The sequence below is a fragment of the Girardinichthys multiradiatus genome, chromosome 11, assembly GCF_021462225.1.
Source record: "Girardinichthys multiradiatus isolate DD_20200921_A chromosome 11, DD_fGirMul_XY1, whole genome shotgun sequence".
Lineage (NCBI taxonomy): Eukaryota > Metazoa > Chordata > Actinopteri > Cyprinodontiformes > Goodeidae > Girardinichthys > Girardinichthys multiradiatus.
This window is the reverse complement of record NC_061804.1, coordinates 21,901,415-21,920,601: the sequence shown is the minus strand read 5'-3', so window position 1 is coordinate 21,920,601 and position 19,187 is coordinate 21,901,415. Positions and strand designations below refer to the sequence as shown.

The 19,187-nt window shown below is 38.9% G+C and overlaps 2 protein-coding genes across 3 annotated transcripts; one reads left to right on the top strand and one right to left on the bottom strand.

Annotated features, from left to right (window-relative positions):
* Positions 1 to 12: 12 nt before the first annotated feature.
* Positions 13 to 5,310, bottom strand: exosc8 (exosome component 8). The gene is made up of 11 exons (XM_047378983.1): positions 5,251 to 5,310; positions 5,057 to 5,093; positions 4,873 to 4,936; positions 4,716 to 4,789; positions 3,207 to 3,252; positions 2,944 to 3,049; positions 2,785 to 2,830; positions 2,607 to 2,703; positions 2,265 to 2,385; positions 1,016 to 1,122; positions 13 to 224 (listed from the first exon to the last, which is right to left on the bottom strand). The coding sequence occupies exons 1-11, from the start codon at positions 5,265 to 5,267 to the stop codon at positions 106 to 108; spliced, it is 834 nt and encodes a 277-aa protein (XP_047234939.1). The 5' UTR covers positions 5,268 to 5,310; the 3' UTR covers positions 13 to 105.
* Positions 5,311 to 6,637: 1,327 nt separating this feature from the next.
* Positions 6,638 to 15,662, top strand: alg5 (ALG5 dolichyl-phosphate beta-glucosyltransferase). Of its 2 annotated transcripts, XM_047378336.1 has the most exons (11): positions 6,638 to 6,974; positions 7,228 to 7,372; positions 8,245 to 8,413; positions 8,655 to 8,701; positions 9,142 to 9,210; positions 9,301 to 9,393; positions 9,509 to 9,622; positions 12,687 to 12,746; positions 12,833 to 12,984; positions 14,757 to 14,842; positions 15,097 to 15,662. In XM_047378336.1, the coding sequence occupies exons 3-11, from the start codon at positions 8,275 to 8,277 to the stop codon at positions 15,210 to 15,212; spliced, it is 876 nt and encodes a 291-aa protein (XP_047234292.1). In that variant the 5' UTR covers positions 6,638 to 6,974; positions 7,228 to 7,372; positions 8,245 to 8,274; the 3' UTR covers positions 15,213 to 15,662. The 2 variants fall into 2 exon arrangements, with proteins under 2 accessions (XP_047234292.1, XP_047234290.1); XM_047378334.1 differs by lacking the exon at positions 7,228 to 7,372 and having other exon boundaries at positions 6,639 to 6,974.
* Positions 15,663 to 19,187: the final 3,525 nt, after the last annotated feature.

Here is a 19,187-nt window from a genome sequence, read left to right as displayed (position 1 = left end):
TTTTTTAAGCAGTCTTTGTCATCTGTTTTATTGTTATTAAAAGAATATATATTGACAGTGGAAAATACATCTTTTAGATAAAAAAAAAACATTGTCTTGACTTTTTTACTCCGACGTCTTTACGCTGTCTAGAACCTTGTCAATGAGTTTGTGGATCTCTCTCTGTCGGGTTGTTGCTCGGTTGATGCACTCTTGCAGCTTCTCTCCAGACATGGGAGTTCCACCTGAACCACAAAAAGTGTTGGTTAGAATCTTTTTTTTTTATCTCCTTTTATCTTTATTATTATTATTATAAGACTTTGGAAGATGTGTTGCAGCCTTGCACAGGTTTCCTAGTTTTTCCCACATGTTTATGTAAAAATTCCAGACTTCTGCAGACATAATTTTCCAGAACTCCCAGTCTTGCATTTGCTTTAAAATAGAAAATACTTCCCTATACATTTATGGTAGATATTTCTGCACCAGGCAGCCTTTAAACATGTCATCTACAAAGAATACAAGCAGGAATGAAGGAAGAAAGGGGAGGTAGGAAACAACAAAAGGAGGGAAAGGAGTAGGACACAAGGAAAGAATGAAGACAAGGGAGGGAAGATACGAGGAAGTAAGAGGAGAGAAAAAGGATGGAAGGACAAGAAACGGATGGAAGTAATACAAGAGCAGAGGTAAAAAAAAAAAAAAAGGATGGAGACAATAAAGGTAGAAGGGAAGGACCGGAACAGAAAAAGGAAATTAAAGGAGGAATGAAGGACAACATTAAGGGTGAACACAAAATTCAGACAATAATGGTTAAAGTCTGGAAATAAAAATACTTTTTTGACTTTAATTTTATTTTTCTCATTTTATGGTGAAGAAAAGTCATTAAATTACACTGAGCCTAAAGGTTCAAGAAACTGCATCAAAACTAACTTTTGAAGCTTAAATATTAATTCAGTATTTTTAAACTGAACAGCAAGTCTGTTCCCAGTCCTGCAAGTTGATTGTATTTAGAAGAGAATCACTACATACTGCATCTTACCTGGTTTGTGTACAGAGCAGAGACGATCCTCCTCGTCTGTGACCACAGTGAGATGTGCTGTAGACAGACTCTCCTCCTCAGCTGTGGGGTCTACGATCAGTATGGAGCTGTGCAGAGAGGGAGCCAGGTTTAGCACAGGTGCAACTTAGGCATTGGGGCGTAACGTGATCAAACATTTGAAGAAAAGAAGCCTTTCAGAAATAACATTTTCTATCCTAACATTCCTACAGTTTGAAATATTTAACGTAAGATGCCAAAGAAAGACTGAAGTGACCAGAACTTTTGTCGACTATGGAGCATAGAGCACTAAACTCTCTTACAACTGTCACCCTGCCGGTCAGCTGGCTGATTGAAGGCCACTGCCTTTTTCCTTCGCTTCCAAGTAAATCCAGATATTTATCAACATTGCCAGTCAGGGAAAACATGTACAGTTATTCCTGCCTACACAAGTTTTTCTGGTGAAAACGAAAAGGTTTGGTTGCATTTCTACTGTTCGTTTCACAACAACGGTGCATGTCGTGTGAAAATGGCACAATTTGAGAACTGGTTCCTGAGTGTAATGGTATGAAAACGTCTCCGTTGTCGTGTAGTTGGGAAAAATTTAATCTTTCTTAGGTGGAAGCCCTGGCTCATGTGCAGTATGACTGAAATCAGTAGGAATTAACAACATAATGGCTGCCAACCAGTTTAAAAAACAAGACAAAGATATGAACAATTGCGGATTGCAGAGGTCTTACTTGCCCTGCTGACTCTTAAATTTAACAATGGTTCTCCATGTAAACAGGCCAAGCAGCACCAGTCATCACTCTTGTGAAAGCAAAGCCATTTTAAAACTACTGTTGGTACAATAAGAACAGATGGTCCCTTTCATTAGCCAGCTAATAGTAGTTTGTTATAGTTGCGTTACACTATGAAGAGCAGAATGACAACTGGTATAACATTCTGCATAATAAGGACCTTTGAAGTACAACTAAATTTTGTTTGTTTTGGACGTTTTTGTTTAAGTGTTGGCATGAAAAAAATCTATTATAGATAACTTTAGTATTCAATATGTTTGTAGTAGTAGTAGTTTTTTTTATTTGAAATAGAATCAATTTGATCACGTTATTAATTTGGTTTAAAATCTTCTAATACGATAAAACTATGGTTATGTGATGTATATCTGTTATCGTTAGTAACTCGTACGGGCTCATGATCGGTGCAAATTGTAGCCAAAAAGAATGACGTTCTTTAAACTAGACAAACTTACTCATCAAAGACACAAAAAGAGGCTCCAACTGGATGTTTGTGGATATGAAGCCTTTGTCGCTTTTCCAAATCCACCTCTGGTGAAGATGTCTCTTTGTTTACGACGACTTCTGGGAGCTGAGCTATAACGAGGAGAGAAGGTAAAATTAAAGGCTTAAATCATGGCTCATATAATAACTGAATTTGAAAAGCATGCCGCACAACCACATACAATTATTATATGATTAAGGTGTAGATGAAATGACAAACAATTGAGCTTTGTTTCAATAAATGCATCAACTAGGCTGTTCCTGGCTGATACCAATATCGGGTCTGATCTGTCAGTTGTGTTAACATCACATACTGTTCTTCAGGGCAGCCAGCAGAGCGATTATACAAGCATCCAGAATATTCCCATCATAGTCGAGACACATGATGTCACAGTAGAGCACCCAACAGAGCTGCAACAACAGCCGAATCATTAATAGCGATTTATCACATAAAAACAATTGGCAGCAATGTGCACAAATTTCTCCAGTTACCTTTCCTCTATCAATGCACAAGTCCTCTGTTTTGATCACCTCAGAGCTGGGGCACACACACACACACACACACAACACTGGTTAGTAAAGGCACTGGCAAGCATTTAGACAATTAAGACATGCACCAATTGGAAAGAACGCTTCAAAGGTTGGTCACACCTTTCAATAACATCAGCAATAAACTGGCTGGCAGCCTGGGCCTGTTCTCCTGGTGGACCCGGCCGAAAACGGGACGAACACAGAGGCGGCAAGTCCACGTTGGGCACTAAACAAGGACAGAGACGTTGCAGCAGTTACTTCCCGTCAGTTTTTGATGCTATACACGTAGGAATATATGTATAGGGATCATCAAAACCATCGTAACTAGTATTACAAAGGGATTTGCTACATAGGAATACATGATAAAAAAATGGAGTACTTGCCAATGTAACCTTTACCAGGGGCCTCTGCTGTAGGGTTAGCCAGCTCCTGCACATAAACAAATCCTGGTATGTTTCAGTGAAAAGCTAAACACTATAAAACGGTTTACCTCTGAAAGACAAACACAGCAGCACTGGCTGACAGGTATAAAATATCTGCCTTTGGATGAAGAATTCAGGATGAGGATGGTGAGATGGATGGATTCTTGAATTAAATGAGGATTTTTAACTCTCCCAGTCTTAATTTTAGAAATAGTGCTCAATTCTTTCAACCAATAAAAACACAGCTTGGTAGTAAAGCCTGGACTGCCACTGCAGGATTTCACAAAGTACGGTTTGAAAAGTACACTAACAAATATCTAATTCTGCTTTGTGCGTATTTCGGTTGATGACATCACGAGAGGCCGTTCACCTGGCATTTTTAGTAAACACTATGAAGGATAAATGGCTTTTGACAGGTTTCAACATAGATTCTGAAGCATTTGAGTTTCAAGTTGGTTCAACTTAAAGCATCTGATTAACAGTTTGACTCCAATTAGTCATGAATGTAGAAGCACATTTATTTTCAGTACTTTAACTGGTACAAGCCGAAAAACGCCGTCGACATCCCTGGGTTCACCAGATTCTTCAGGGACGGGAACAGTTTGGAGAGTACCACCACCTACTCCAGGAGCTGCGTCTGGATGATGGTCGATTTCAGCGGTACTTCCGTCTATCCAGGACTCAGTTCGAAGATCTGCTGCCCCGCGTTGGGCGACGAATCGGCCCCCGGGACACCAACTACCAGCGCTATATCCCCGCTGCTGAACGCCTGTTCATCTGTCTTCGGTGAGTAAATAAATCTCAGCTCAGTAAAAAAACAGCCGATTTTTAATGTCCACATCTCCTAAATATAAGATATTTGTGCCTAAACATAACCAGGCCAGGTCATTTCTGTACTCGTCTCGGTAAAAGTAATTAGTTGAATCATACAACTCTGGCTTGCCGCACACCGCCACTATGATCTGGTCCTCCATCATTGACAACTGCTTCTTCTCCGCTGCGGTCCTTTACCCTACGTCACAGCCACATCCAGTCCCTGATTGGCAAATTTAGGAAAAAGTTCAGATTTTTCAACTCGTCCATCGCTGTCGCTTCGCTCGGCGCACCTTCCGCACCGCGTCCTTCGTCTCCTTCGCACTGCGCCGCGCCACTACATAGGAATAACATGTAAATCGGCCGCTCCTATCGCAGAAAAACCGCATTCGGTGTGAACGCACCATTACAAAGAACCCTGAACATTGGCCCTTCGCCTCTTGTGATGTCACCAGAGCCTTGGCCATGTGGAATCTTGTGTCTGAGAGGGTACATTTTATCTTGATTATATAATTACAACAACATTGCCAAACAAATAGATAATCATGAAATGCTGTTCTGTAGTTGACAAACTTTACCCAAAGTGAGTTGGATTAATTTTACAGGAAAGTCTTGCTACTATCTTTAAAACTTCTTTTAAAAAGAGAGACTCTGTACCGCTTTGATTCCGCAGATAATCGTCGTGTTTCCCATCTTCACCAGAGCCGAACCATCTGCTGTGGATATGGATCCTAAACCAACAAATATAGAATATACCCGACTTCTTTCCCTTAGATAACTGTAAGAGTGGGTCAGAACCAGCAGCTTGCCTCACCAATGTTCAGTGTTGTGGTTCTGAATTCAGACAGTTCCCGTCCATCAGGTCGACAGTTTTCTTTCTGGAAAAGAAAACATTTTTAGACTAAATAGCGCTGATTTCATTAATAAAAATGCACAAATATTTATTGAATCAAAAGATCGGTGACGATCATGAATTCAACTTGGAACATTTCGCAAACCAGAAAGCTTCTGTGATACTCCAGAGGCTCCGCAGTCCTGCAGGTCAGACAGAAACAACACAATAAAGACGTCAATACTCGGCACATGCGTTAAAATACTAATATATACTAATTAAAACAACTGGACAGGCAATAAGAAACTGACACAAGCGAGTCGTGTTCAATGTGTATGAACAGTGTGTGAACAATCTTACTTAAACCCAGCCGCCATTACGTTTTGTTTAGCCACGTGGGTTTGTACTACGGTGGCCGGTGAGAGAACGTGCACGAATACTTTGAGGTGGATTGATGGCGCAGCACACAACTTTAATTATGTTTATGAACAATTACACAAGTTTGGTTGAAAATCATTCACAAATAATGAAAAAAACAATTTAACTGTTCCTTGAAAAGTTGTTTTCCGTTGCTATGAACAAGCTGACCGGATATTTGACCATTCTTGTCAGTTTGTCAAGTAAAACCTCTTTCGAAATAAAATAACACCCAGTTGGAACACCCAATAATGGCCAAGTTTTAACCATTTAGTTCTTGATTTGTTGTCGACAGTTGTTCTTGTGTTTTACTTTTAAAAATGGCTGTTTTATTTATTTTTACGTCCTTTCAATTATGGGTCTATTTTATATCATCTTACAGCTGTTTCATTTATTCTCTGTGGTCCTGTCGGTGTTTCAAGTGCTCTATAAATAAAGTCGCTATGGTAAACTATGTACAAAGCTGGGAGTTCCAACACGATATTGATCCCAAACACACAAAACTAGAATTCCAATTGATAAAGTGGGCTCACAAAAAAACTCTGACCTCACCCCTGATGAAAGAAAATTGCTTAAAAGCTGGGTCTGCACCAGGAAACCTATTCATTTAAATGACCTCCACCAATTCTGCCAAGAAGATTATGCCAGAAGCTAGACGATTGCTACAAAAAGTGTGTGGTGTCTCTGCAAATTTTAGAATCAGCTTTATTCACCATATTTGTGCACAAAAACAAGGAATTTGATTTCGGTTCCACTTTGCTCTCAATGAAGAAATGTTAAATATAAAGACATAAAAGGGGGAATTATAAGATGTTTATTCAAAACATTTATAAATGTAGTGTTTTACAAAAGAGGGGGTAATGGTTGAATTGGTCCAAATATGCATGTTATCAATCTATCTGTCTGTCTGTCTGTCTATTTTAAAGGATATCTATCAGCTCCAAAATAATAATGAGGGTATGTTTGTATGTATGTTTGAGCCAACATCTATAATTTTTACTCCGTATAAGAGAAAATATCTTATTCATGCCAATGATAAGGGTATTTAAACTTCTGGCTGTGACCAAAATGCAGGGATGAGTGAATGTGGTGTTGTATACTCTACCATCTTCTTCTTTCCATTTATGTCTGACGTGTATTTTTGTTTTCAAAACAAGTATATTTTTAATCAGAGATAAGTTGTTAAACATTTTGGCAGAGTTGCCCTCAATAGCAAAGTTGTTCTGTTTCAACCCCATTCTAAAACCTTGCCGTCGTTCCCACCCCCAACCAGCAGATGGCAGTGTGCTTGTGACTGCTTCTTGTCCCGGGGCTCCTCGGTGCCTTTTTGCTTCAAACTGATGATGTGTCGAGAAGTGGCAATGACTTCCGCGTCACCGCTGTGTACAGTTGTGATTGGAAGTGTAGTTTACTGAGCTATCCACGGAACAATGGACATATGACGGGTTATTTATCGCTTCCGCTGTATACGAGTTAGTGTAAACTTGTCTTTTTTATGTAGGTAGGTTGAAATTGGAGCACCGACTGGAAGTTTTGAATTCAAACATCAAGAAAACAAGCTAGCCACCTGGGCAGGTGGTCTGTCAAAGGCAGTTTTGAGGAAAATGGATATCCTTTGTGAGATAGTTCAAGCTCTTTTCGCTTTGGCAGCTCTTGGTTTGATTGTGGTAAGTAATGTTTGACAGTGATGCGGTTTATCATGTTGAGAAATTAATTCAAATGTGAAGCCAAAAGCTGGCCAGACTCATCTTACAATTTTTGCACCTTGAACTGACAGTCGATAGTTCTGGGCCAAATTTTTATGACTGGCTTTTTAAATGTGCTCTGATCTTTACTTTGCATCACAATGGCTTCACAGACAATGATGTTGCTGCTTGTAAGATTGCAACGAAATCAACCTTTTTTTTTTTTAAATCACAGAGAACTTCACGGACAGAGATACATCTGGTTTGAATGTCTAGCTTCAGGGAGTCCAACAAAAGCCAGGGCCATCTCTTAAAGAGAATCCAGCTGAGGGATAGGGTTGCTACCAGTGCAGAGCTTGCTGAGGAATGGCAGCAGCCAGGTGCAAATGTTTGTCTGCACTCAGTTAAGCCCCCTTTGGACTGTTAGGGACATTTGAAAAGATAGACTGTGGGAATATGAAAAAGTAAACAGTACCATGAGTTCTGTCAGTCTGATTATGAGGTGTCCTGAGACCATCCATGTGTGGGGTGACCTCTCATACATTAGTGGTCTCTCTCACAATTCTGCCTGAAGACGTTGCCACGAATAAAGAACGGTATCAAAACATCCTGCAAGAACGAATTTGCTCAATAATCCAGCAGTAAATTGGTGATGTGCAGTGCATTTTCCAGCAGGATGCAGTGCCAAGTCACAAGGTAAAGTGACAACTAAATGGTTTAGAGATAAAAAATAAAAAAAACAGAAGACACATTTTGGGTCCATGGCTTGGAAACTCCTCAGATCTTTATGCTATCAAGAACCAAATGTCGGTTTCCAAATATCGTCAACTTCTAAGCAGTAAGATTTGTGGAAAACAGTCTCAAAACCTTTGGCCACAACTGTAGTTTTCCATCAAGATTTTTTTTTTACTTTTACCTAGCTTGGATCAAGTTTAAATCTTCCCAACCTATTTATGTGTGTTTCGTTTTGCCCCATTTCATATGGAAGAACCATCATATTACACTCATAAAGCTGAGCAGGGCTCATTAAGCATTTGGTTAAATGTTATTCCTTGATCAAAGACTATTTAGAAGCTGAAAATGTTTCAAACCAATAAATAACATAAAAAAAATGTTAATAAGTAAGTTTGTGTAATAAAAATTGGGTAAACTAGTCTTTTCTGGTCTGTCTAAAAGCCTGTCATTAACGATATTTTGTGTGGTACAACATAAACATATTGCTCAAGCAATCATCGTACTTGTCCCCTTTTAGGTGCTTGTAGTCGCACATTTGACTGCAGATATGGTGAACCTGACACGCCACGAGAATGAGAAATATTTCCTCACAGCCACAGGAGAGAAGAAGCCCTTCCCAAGTCTGCATGATCCATTTTCCAGAGAGCTTTCTGTGGTGATACCTGCCTACAACGAGGAGCTCCGAAGTGAGTTGTTTTCTGCCAGGAGCTTCTTTAGAGCAGACTGTAGGGATTGTTTATGTTCCCCGTTTCCTCTTTTCAAAGTCTGTAATTTTAATGAAATGTAAATCATCAAACTGAACAACTAGTCTCCACTGACAACTGGCAAACACCAATCAAAACATGAAACTTTGACCCATAGGGTTAATGTCATGGTCACCCACAGAAAATTGAAGGGAGTTACATGTTGGTTTTTGTTTCATTTCAGTGCCTGTGATGCTTGATGAAGCTATGCAGTACTTAGAAAACAGACAAGTGAGTACCACGCTTGGTAAATATTATCCCACTAAACGTTTTATTGTACTTACTAATATATAAAGTGTAATTTTAATTTCTCTCTGTTGTATGGCTGCACCATTTATGCATTATTTATTTTATTCTGTCCATAGTTTTTGATACAAAAGTTTCCTATGCATCTTACATGGGTCAGCAGATCTACTTTGTACTACTTCACATTATGTTGTTACGATGACAACAATGATTTATCCTATGAAAACAACTCGTGTAAAAGATTCCACGACTATTTGGATTTTGATTTTTTTCTTACTATTAAGAAATAACCAAGGACAACATCTTGTAAAAGCTCCTAATTCTGAATGTGGATTTTAGTTCTAACCGCTACCACTAGGTGGCAGCAATGATCGGTTTTAAAGCATCTTTAGTGATTGAAAATCGCTCTAATTATCTAACTGCAGAAGCAAAACCCCTCTTTCACCTATGAGGTCATTGTGGTTGATGATGGCAGCAAAGACAAAACCACAGAGGTAATGGTTTTAATCTTTATATTGTCCCCATAAGTTGTGCTGTATTTTGGTCAGTGATCCACCTGGAATACTTATGTGATGTTCTGCCAGGTTGCTTTGCAGTACACCAACAAACACAGTGCTGATAAAGTGAGGGTCCTGACTCTGGTCAAGAATAGGGGGAAGGGAGGAGCTGTACGAATGGTGAGACTGTGGACTGCAGAAAGCTTTTTTTTAAATTATTATTCTGAAGTAACTGAGTTGGGTTGATTTTTGTGTTGGTATCACTCATGTTTGTGTTTCTCTGCTGCTCTAAAAGGGAACTCTGAGCTCCAGGGGGAAACTCATACTGATGGCAGATGCCGATGGAGCCACAAAGTTTTCCGACATTGAGAAAGTGGAGGCTGGACTTAAAGACCTCAACCCTGGACCAGTTGGGTTTTTGTTTTACTTTTTCTATACAGTCTCTTATAAATGTACAGTACTGTGTAAAAGTTTTAACAGACCTCTTATTAACATATGTTTTGCGCCCAAAGAGCGAGACTTTCCTGTTAATTATGAAATATTCTTCATCAATTGTTCTCCAGGCTTTTTGAATGTTACTCAATGTGTCTCTTTGAGCTCTGGCTGTTTTTTTTTTTTTGTTCAGTTATTAACCATGACTTATGTTGTGCAGTCCATTTCCTTCAACCCTAAAATAATTTTCTCTAACAGATAAATAGTATCTGAAGGTCAAGTCTTTATATTTAAATAACTGAAACAAACAGCAAAGACCTGAAACGAGAGGAAGCATCGTCTATTAGTGTATTTTCTGTTGTATGTCACTTCATCAACCAACAGCTCTTTGAGAATCATCTTGGTGCTAAAATAATATACAGATTGAACTGATTGTATTTTTTAATCAAATAAATTGGAATATTTGAGTCCCATTTATAGGCTGCTTGTCACAAAGTGCCTCCAGATCAGATTGAATATGTTTTGTTTCTAGGGATTTCTCCAGAAAGGGGCTGCTAACCAGATTCAGATAATTTTCAGATTGATCAGTTAGGTTAAGCTGAGTTAAACCTTGCATTGAGCTAATTAAAAGGTAACTGTCAAGACATGTGGTTCATTCAGACTGAGAAAAAGCAGAAATTACTGTAATTGCTAATATAATATGCTAAAGGCAGTTTAAAATGTAATTTCCATAGTCAGTTGATTTTTATTTAAAACCCTGTTTAACAGCTACTACTCTGTATCACACAATGTGATGTCACCTCTGTCCCTAATTTAAAAAATTACCTCTAATGACAGGAAGACTGGAAAAAATATTCAAAATGCTGTTGTTCTATTTAATGTATGCTACAGTGCCTTGCGAAAGTATTCGGCCCCCTTGAACTTTTCGACCTCTTGCCACATTTGAGGCTTCAAACATAAAGATATAAAATTCAAATTTTTTGTGAAGAATCAACAACAAGTGGGACACAATCGTGAAGTGGAATGAAATTTATTGGATGTGTCAAACCTTTTTTAATAAACAAAAAACTGAAAAGTGGGGCGTGCAATATTATTCAGCCCCTTTACTTTCAGTGCAGCAAACTCACTCCAGACGTTCAGTGAGGATCTCTGAATGATTCAATGTTGTGAATCAAATGACTGATGATGATAAATAGAATCCACCTGTGTGTAATCAAGTCTCCGTATAAATGCACCTGCTCTGTGATAGTCTCAGGGTTCTGTTCAAAGCGCAGAGAGCATCATGAAGACCAAGGAACACACCAGGCAGGTCAGAGATAATGTTGTGGAGAAGTTTAAAGCCGGATTTGGATACAAAAAGATTTCCCAAACTTTAAACATCCCAAGGAGCACTGTGTAAGCAATCATATTGAAATGGAAGGAGTATCAGACCACTGCAAATCTACCAAGACTCGGCCGTCCCTCTAAACTTTCATCTCGAACAAGGAGAAGACTGATCAGAGATGCAGCCAAGAGGCCCATGATCACTCTGGATGAACTGCAGAGATCTACAGCTGAGGTGGGAGAGTCTGTCCATAGGACAACAATCAGTCGTACACTGCACAAATCTGGCCTTTATGGAAGAGTGGTAAGAAGAAAGCCATTTCTCAAAGATATCCATAAAAAGTCTCGTTTAAAGTTTGCCACAAGCCACCTGGGAGACACACCAAACATGTGGAAGAAGGTGCTCTGGTCAGATGAAACCAAAATTGAACTGTTTGGCCACAATGCAAAATGATATGTTTGGGGTAAAAGCAACACAGCTCATCACCCTGAACACAACATCCCCACTGTCAAACATGGTGGTGGCAGCATCATGGTTTGGGCCTGCTTTTTGTCAGCAGAGACAGGGAAGATGGTCAAAATTGATGGGAAGATGGATGGGTCCAAATACAGGACCATTCTGGAAGAAAACCTGTTGGAGTCTGCAAGAGACCTGAGACTGGGACGGAGATTTATCTTCCAACAAGACAATGATCCAAAACATAAAGCCAAATCTGCAATGTAATGGTTCACAAATAAACGTATCCAGGTGTTGGAATGGCCAAGTCAAAGTCCAGACCTGAATCCAATCCAGAATCTGTGGAAAGAGCTGAAGACTGCTGTTCATGAACACTCTCCATCCAACCTCACTGAGCTCGAGCTGTTTTGCAAGGAAGAATGGGCAAGAATTTCAGTCTCTCAATGTGCAAAACTAATAGAGACAAACCCAAAGCGACTTGCAGCTGTAATTGCAGCAAAGGGTGGCGCTACAAAGTATTAACGCAAGGGAGCCGAATAATATTACACGCCCCACTTTTCAGTTTTTTATTTGTTAAAAAGGTTTGACACATCCAATAAATTTCATTCCACTTCACGATTGCGTCCCACTTGTTGTTGATTCTTCACAACAAATTAGAATTTTATATCTTTATGTTTGAAGCCTGAAATGTGGCAAAAGGTTGACCAGTTCAAGGGTGCCGAATACTTTCGCAAGGCACTGTAATTCTTAAGAAGCAGCTAAAAACAGTGTCGGCAGGTCCAAATTTTTTTACAGAAGTCGAGATCAGAAAATTGCCACAGAATCCTGATTGGTTCATATCTAAAAATGTTTGTTCTATAAAACATAATTTTTTTTATGATTTAAGTAAAGAAAATGCAACAAACTGTGTTTTTCTGACATTGCGCTGGTATAAAGATCTGATTTGGAATTGTTTCCCTGTTAAGGAAGTTTAAGGAAACTAGATACCTTTGGTCGTCATGATGTTCATTCCTTCAGTTGAGACTTAAATGGCTTAATAAACAAAAAATAATAATACACAGAAAATGGCTAGGTACCAGACCTAAAATGAGCTGAAAGAAAAAGGTAAAACAAAGTTTTAGGAAGACCCTCGAAAGGTCCGATTGAATATTTCCTTTAAAAAATGTGTATAGATATTCAGAGTGTCTCAAGGCTTCTGCTCTGTGTTGTGTTAAAAGAACAGTGATTATTATGCCCTAAAACCTGTCATTTTTTCACGCAGGAGAACTTGGCCATTTCTTGTGGCTCCAGAGCTCACCTAGAAAAAGACTCCGTAGCTCAGGTAACTTCCTTGTCTTCTTAAAGATGAAAAACTCAATCAATTGTGTCTGTTCTACACAATGAATTTACAATTTTGTATCTTGTCAGCGATCTGTGTTTCGTACATTCCTCATGTATGGCTTCCACTTCCTGGTGTGGTTCTTCTGTGTGAGAGGAATCAAAGACACACAGTGTGGCTTCAAGCTTTTCACACGTGAGGCTGCTCTCAAGACCTTCTCCTTTCTCCATGTAGAGCGATGGTGAGGAACTGCAGATCCACCAAATCATGAAGTCATGTTTCTGTAACGTGTCAGCTTAGGTCAGAATGGAAATCTGTCTGAGGATTGTGCCGATAACTTATTGTACTCGCAAATGTATGCTGAGAAAAGAAGGTTTTTGCTGCTTGTTAATTATAAAGGAATTGTTTGAAGTTAGGAGTTAATTTCCAACACCTTGTAAAAGTATTCCTATTCCTATAAACTTTCTCACATTTTTTCACATTCCAATTTCAAACTTTAATGTATTTTATTGTGATTTTATGTAATTTGACCAACACAAACTAGTGCATAATTGTGAAGTGGAAGCAAAGGATAAATGGTTTTCAGTTTTGCTTAATGAGTAAAAGCCTGAAAGTGATGCCTGCATTTATATACGGTCCCCATGAGTGAATCATTTCAGCTGTAAGTCACTGGATTTATAGCTTATTTGAACCTCAGCATCGTTTTCCCCAGGACTGCCATGCATTTATCACCATCTTTCTATCACCAGCTTTTCTGCCCCTCCTAAAGACGGGCATCCCAACAGCATGATGCTGCCACCGCCACGTTTCACTGTGGGCTAAATGCACATTGTTAATTCTCCATCACACTACGCATGCGTTTTAGATGTTGGCCTGAAAGTAACATTTTAGTCTCATCTCTGCAGAGCACCTTCTTCCAAATGTTTGCTGTGCTCCTTGCCTGGTTTGTGGCAAACTGCAAGAAGTGCTTTGTTTTTCTTTCTTTTTTTTGTTTAACAGTGGCTTTCTTATTGACACTCTTTTTTATGTGCAGATTTGTGGGTGCACAACTAATAGTTGGCTTGTCAACACATTTTGACAACTGAGCAGTGGACCATGGGCTGCTTCTCTGATTAATGTTGTGTTGGCCTGGGCTGTCTCTGTGAGATGTTCAAAGCTTAGGATATTGTTTTAGAACTAAATAACTTTCTCCCTGACTTGTCTGCTGTGTTCCTTGGTCTTCATGATGCTGTTTGTTCACAAATGTTCTCCAACAAACTGTGTTTATACCTCTTGATGATCTTTGAAAATATTTAGTTGCATTGGAATTTTTTTAGGTGCCTCACGAGACAAATGGGTTGAATATAAATGCTCACCACGCTTTTGAGACTTTTTTTTTTTGTAAAGTGTTTGAAAGCCATGAATCATTTTTCTTAAACCTCACAGTTATGTGCTGATTTTGTTTAAGTTCGTTGCATAAAATCCTAATAAAATGCACTGAAGTTTGTGGTTAAAATTTAACAAAATTTTTTAAAAGTACTAGTGGTAATAATACTCTTGCAAAGCCACTGTATGTGTGTCCTCTTTGTTAGAAGAAAACATTGTTTTAAAAAAAATTATTTTTAAATAAGAGTTTTAAAAACGTTTGGAAAATAATTGGTATTATCAGTAAAGCAGCTAAGATAACAAATATGAACATGATGATCTAAGGGCTGCTCCTAAAATTTCCTTGTAGGGGCATCTGAGTTACTTTGTAGCTCTATTAGTTTTAAGAAATAAATGCCTCTAACTCAAAAATGGATTTTCTGAAAAATAAAACCACTACGCAGCATTTCCCTGTGTCTAGTTTGACATTCATGAGAGTGACAACAGTAGTTCTCAATCTTTAAGGTAAAATAAATAAACCATAAAAAGAAGCACTTACCCTCAGCAGTGTTTACACTACGTTTTCCCCTTTTATTTTATTTGGCAGCTGTAAAACGTGAATTTATTGCTGAACACCTGCTGTATACTTTTCTATCTTTGCTCTCTCAGGGCTTTCGATGTGGAGCTCTTGTACATTGCCCAGTGTTTTAAAATCCCCATAGCAGAAGTGGCAGTGAACTGGACTGAAATAGAAGGTTGGTTTGTCATGGAATATTTGGACATTTGTCTTCACCCTGTACCTCCTGTTTGTCCTTGTATTTATCTCTCTTATCTTTCGGGGTTGTCTGCAATTCCTCAACAGTTTGTTTTTAATATATTTTATCACTTATTGTAACTACTTTTTTTGTTGTCAGTCAGCCATAATTGCCTGCAAGCCACCACAGTTATACTGTTTGACTTTAAAAGGGTTCCAGTCGAAAATAAAGGGCCCATGGTTTTTCTCTTCCAGGGTCCAAACTGGTCCCATTTTGGAGCTGGCTGCAGATGGGACGGGATCTGATTGCCATTCGCCTGCGCTACATCACCGGAGCCTGGAAACTGCACTCACCACATAAAACTGATTAGCCAATCAGACAAGCAATTGTGTCATAGAGACAACCTGTTACAGGACCATGGAGCCTTACAGCAAGGAGGGGAAAGTTATGTGACTGTGGTTTACTGTAATCATCAGAAAAAAGTAAAGCCTAAATCAATTTTCTTTCCAAGCGTTATTGGAAGTGAGGTAATGACACAGTTGTGGGTTCCTGCTGGTCCTGCCTTTTTATGTGGATACTGGCTTTTATTGGCCACTGTTACACATGCATTTCTGTTGCCGCAGCTAACAGAATGTCTGACTGATCCTGTACTGATGGCTTCTGATGTTTTTATTGTGCTCAGTCAGCTAAGAATGCAAGAGTTGTACAAATCTGAAAGACCTGATCATCATCTGTTGACTCTCTGTAATCTTCAAAAGAAAGGACAAATATTTGTTGATGGGGTAAATGATTTAAAACACAATTAAACATCCAAGAAGAATACAGCCTGATTTTATTATCAATATTGATTTTTTTCTGCACTTTAGTGGCCAGCTTTTATATTTTGAAATTGTTTACGTTTATTGATGATTCCAATAATTTTCCAGCAGAAATGGATTTCAGATTATGTAATTAGATTAGAAAAATATTGCATTTGTCATTTTAGACAAAACAATAAGACGCCACTTTGAGCCATTAGATATTTTCTTTGGTAATGTCTGCTGTTATTGTCATATCAGTCTGTAACTATTCATGAGCAGTAATAAAAAGGGACCAGAGCCAGATAGTCCCCTTTTAAGGCCAAAAAGTTCTTATTGGAAGGAAGACAGAACATTTATGCACTTATTAGACTGATTTATTTTAAGCATTTATCTTATGTTATTTGGATGATTTTGACTTAAAGCTAATGAAAACCCAAAACTCAGTTTCTCAGAAATGATTTAGATTTTTGATATAGAAATGTAAATCAAGAAGCTGGCTGTTCATAGTGTGTTTTTCAGGTATATTAATGGTAATTGAGTGGAAGGAAAAAGTGTCAAAAAGGGGGCCCAAATGGCAGGTATGACTATCTTGGGCACAATTGTAAAGCAAAGCTCATTCAAGAGCTCAGGCAAAATTTGGGGTATAAATTGGAGTCAGAGCTTCAAGAGTCACCACACATACATGAAGGACATGGACTACAACTGTTGCCTTTCCTTGCATTAGACCACTCCTGTCAAGAGTCTTATCTGGGTAATGGGAAAATAAAAACGGGTCTTTTTTCATAGTCCAAGAGAAGAGGCAGAGAATCCATATTGCTTGAGGTCCAATGTAACGTTTCCACAGTCTGTGAGGTTTCAAGAAATCAAGTCATCTGTTGGTATTCGTCCACTGTGTTTTATCAAGTCCATGAAATCATCTACCGGGAAGCACTCCATGCTTCCTTTATGGAGGTGCTGATTTCTTTCTCCAGCATTATTTGGCACCTTCCCATGCCGCCAAAAGTACCAATACCTCCTTTAATGACCATGGTATTACTGCACTTCATGGACAGGCAAAACTGGCCTCAAAGAGAGTATTGTCAAAAGGAAGAATAGAGGCGCCAGACACAACCGTGCAGATGACCTGAAGGCTGCTACTAAAGAACCTGGGTTTCACCTCAGCAGAGCCACAAGCTAATATCTCCATGCCATGCCGCACTGATGCAGTAAATTATGTCTTGGACATGTGCATGTACTGTGCACTATGTGCACATACGTTTCGGTGGTCTGATATTTCTGTATCAAAAATCCTTTTTGTAATTGGTCATGTTCTAATTTTCTGAGAAAATGAAATCTGGATTTTTAGCTTTGGTGTTAGTCATCAAAATGAACAGAAATAAACATTGAAAAATTGTTCAGTTCAATTCAAAAAGTGAAACTCGTATAGAATTATTATACACGGAGTGATGTACAGTTTGCCTCTTACAGATTTTTTCTTTTTTTGTCACATTTCAAACAACAAAATTTATAAATCAAGAAAATTCAAAATGCAGTTTTCAGATGATGGATTCATTTAGTACAAAAAACTATCCATTTGGTTAATAATGAATTAACTATTCTTTTTTTATATCAGCAGAGTTCAGTTTCACTAGCCAAACCGAAGCCTGATTACTGCCGGCCCTGTAGAGTCAAGAAACCACTTATATAGTCTCTGACAACATGAAGTAAGCTAAAAGATGACAAAAGTAACTCATCATCTCACAATCTAAAGAAATTCAGAAAAGAACAGATAAGAAGCAAAGTCATATTTATCCCTCTGGAAAGGGTCACAAAGCCATTACTAAGGCTTTAGGAATCCAGCGAACCACAGTGAGAGACATTGAACAGTGGTGAGCCTTCCTTAGAGTGGTTGGCACACCAAAATGACTCCAGTGGTGCATCAATGACTCATCAAGGAGGCCACAAAGAACCCAGAAGAACTTCTAAAGCACTGCAAGCCTTTATCAGCTATAGTCAATAATCAGTGCAAAATCTGCATCCCTGGGAGATTCCCGAGTTAAAAACCACTGCCGGCCAAAAATAATATAAAGGCCCATTTTACTTTGCCAAAAACCATCTTGATGATCCAAAACAATTTTAGAGAAACATTCTGTGGACTGATGAGACAAAAGTTGGAACTTTTTGATAGGTGTACATTCACAACATGTCAGAGACAGAACATCATACTGATGGTCAAACGTAGGGTGGTGATTTGGGCTGCTTTGCTGCTCCAGGAACTGGATGACATGCTATAATGAGGAAACCACACTCTCTACCAGAAATTCCTGAAGGTGAAAGTATGGCTATCAGTTGTGGACCTTAAGCTTAAGCATATTTGGGTTAAGCAGCAGGACAATGACCTGAAGCCCACCAGCAACTCCACATTTGAATAGGAAAAAAATGAAGATGTTGGAGTGGCCTAGTCAAATTCTCAACCTCAATCAAATTGAGATTCAATTCAATTCAGTTTATTTATATAGCGCCAATTCACAACACATGTTGTCTCAAGGAACTTCACAACAGTCAGGTACATACATTCCAATTAATCCTAACAATTGAACAGTGCAATCAGATTCAGTTATTTATTCAAATTGGATAAAAAGTTTTTCTATCTAAGGAAACCCAGTAGATTGCATCCAGTCAGTGACTTGCAGCATTCCCTCCTCCCGGATGAGCATGTAGAGACAGTGGACAGTCACTGGCGTTAACGTTGCAGCAATCCCTCATACTGAGCATGCATGTAGCGACAGTGGAGAGGAAAAACTCCCTTTTAACAGGAAGAAACCTCCAGCAGAACCAGACTCAGTGTGAGCGGCCATCTGCCACGACCCACTGGGGGTTTGAGAGACAGAACAGAGCAGAGACACAAAGAGAACAAAGAAGCACTGATCCAAGAGTACTTTCTATGGGAAGGAAAAGTAAATGTTAATGGATGTAGCTCCTTTAGTTGTTTCATCTAGAAAGAAAGAACAGATAAATTCTGAGCCAGTTTTCAAGGTTAGAGTCTGAAAGAGAGCACATAGAGTTAGTTACAGTAAAAGCTCAGTCAATTTCCATGTCTAGGAGAGAGAAAGGGTTAAACACTAAAAGACAGGGCCATGTGGATCATCAGTAGAGGGTGAGCATTAAGTTGTTGCCAGCAGAAGCTCGGACGATTCCCTTCTCCAGAAAGGTGTTACAGGCAGACACAGAGTCAGGCCAGGTGTAGCTTCTAGGAAGAGAAAAGAGAGAGAACAAAGTTAAAAGCTGAAATAACAGCAAATAATGCAAAATTGGAGAGTAGTGTGAGAATGTAGAGAAGAGGGTGAAAGTGGTTGTTAAGTCCTCCAGCAGCCTAAGCCTATAGCAGCATAACTACACAGATAGTTTCAGTTCAGATTATTTAGTTAAACGGCGCTTATTTACAACAATGTTGTCACAAGGCACCCCACAAAGGGTCCCACTGATGGTCATTGTTATACTAAAAACCACAAGGATTGGGATACCTCCCTCTGTCAGACTGATTATAACCATTGGAAAAGAGAAGG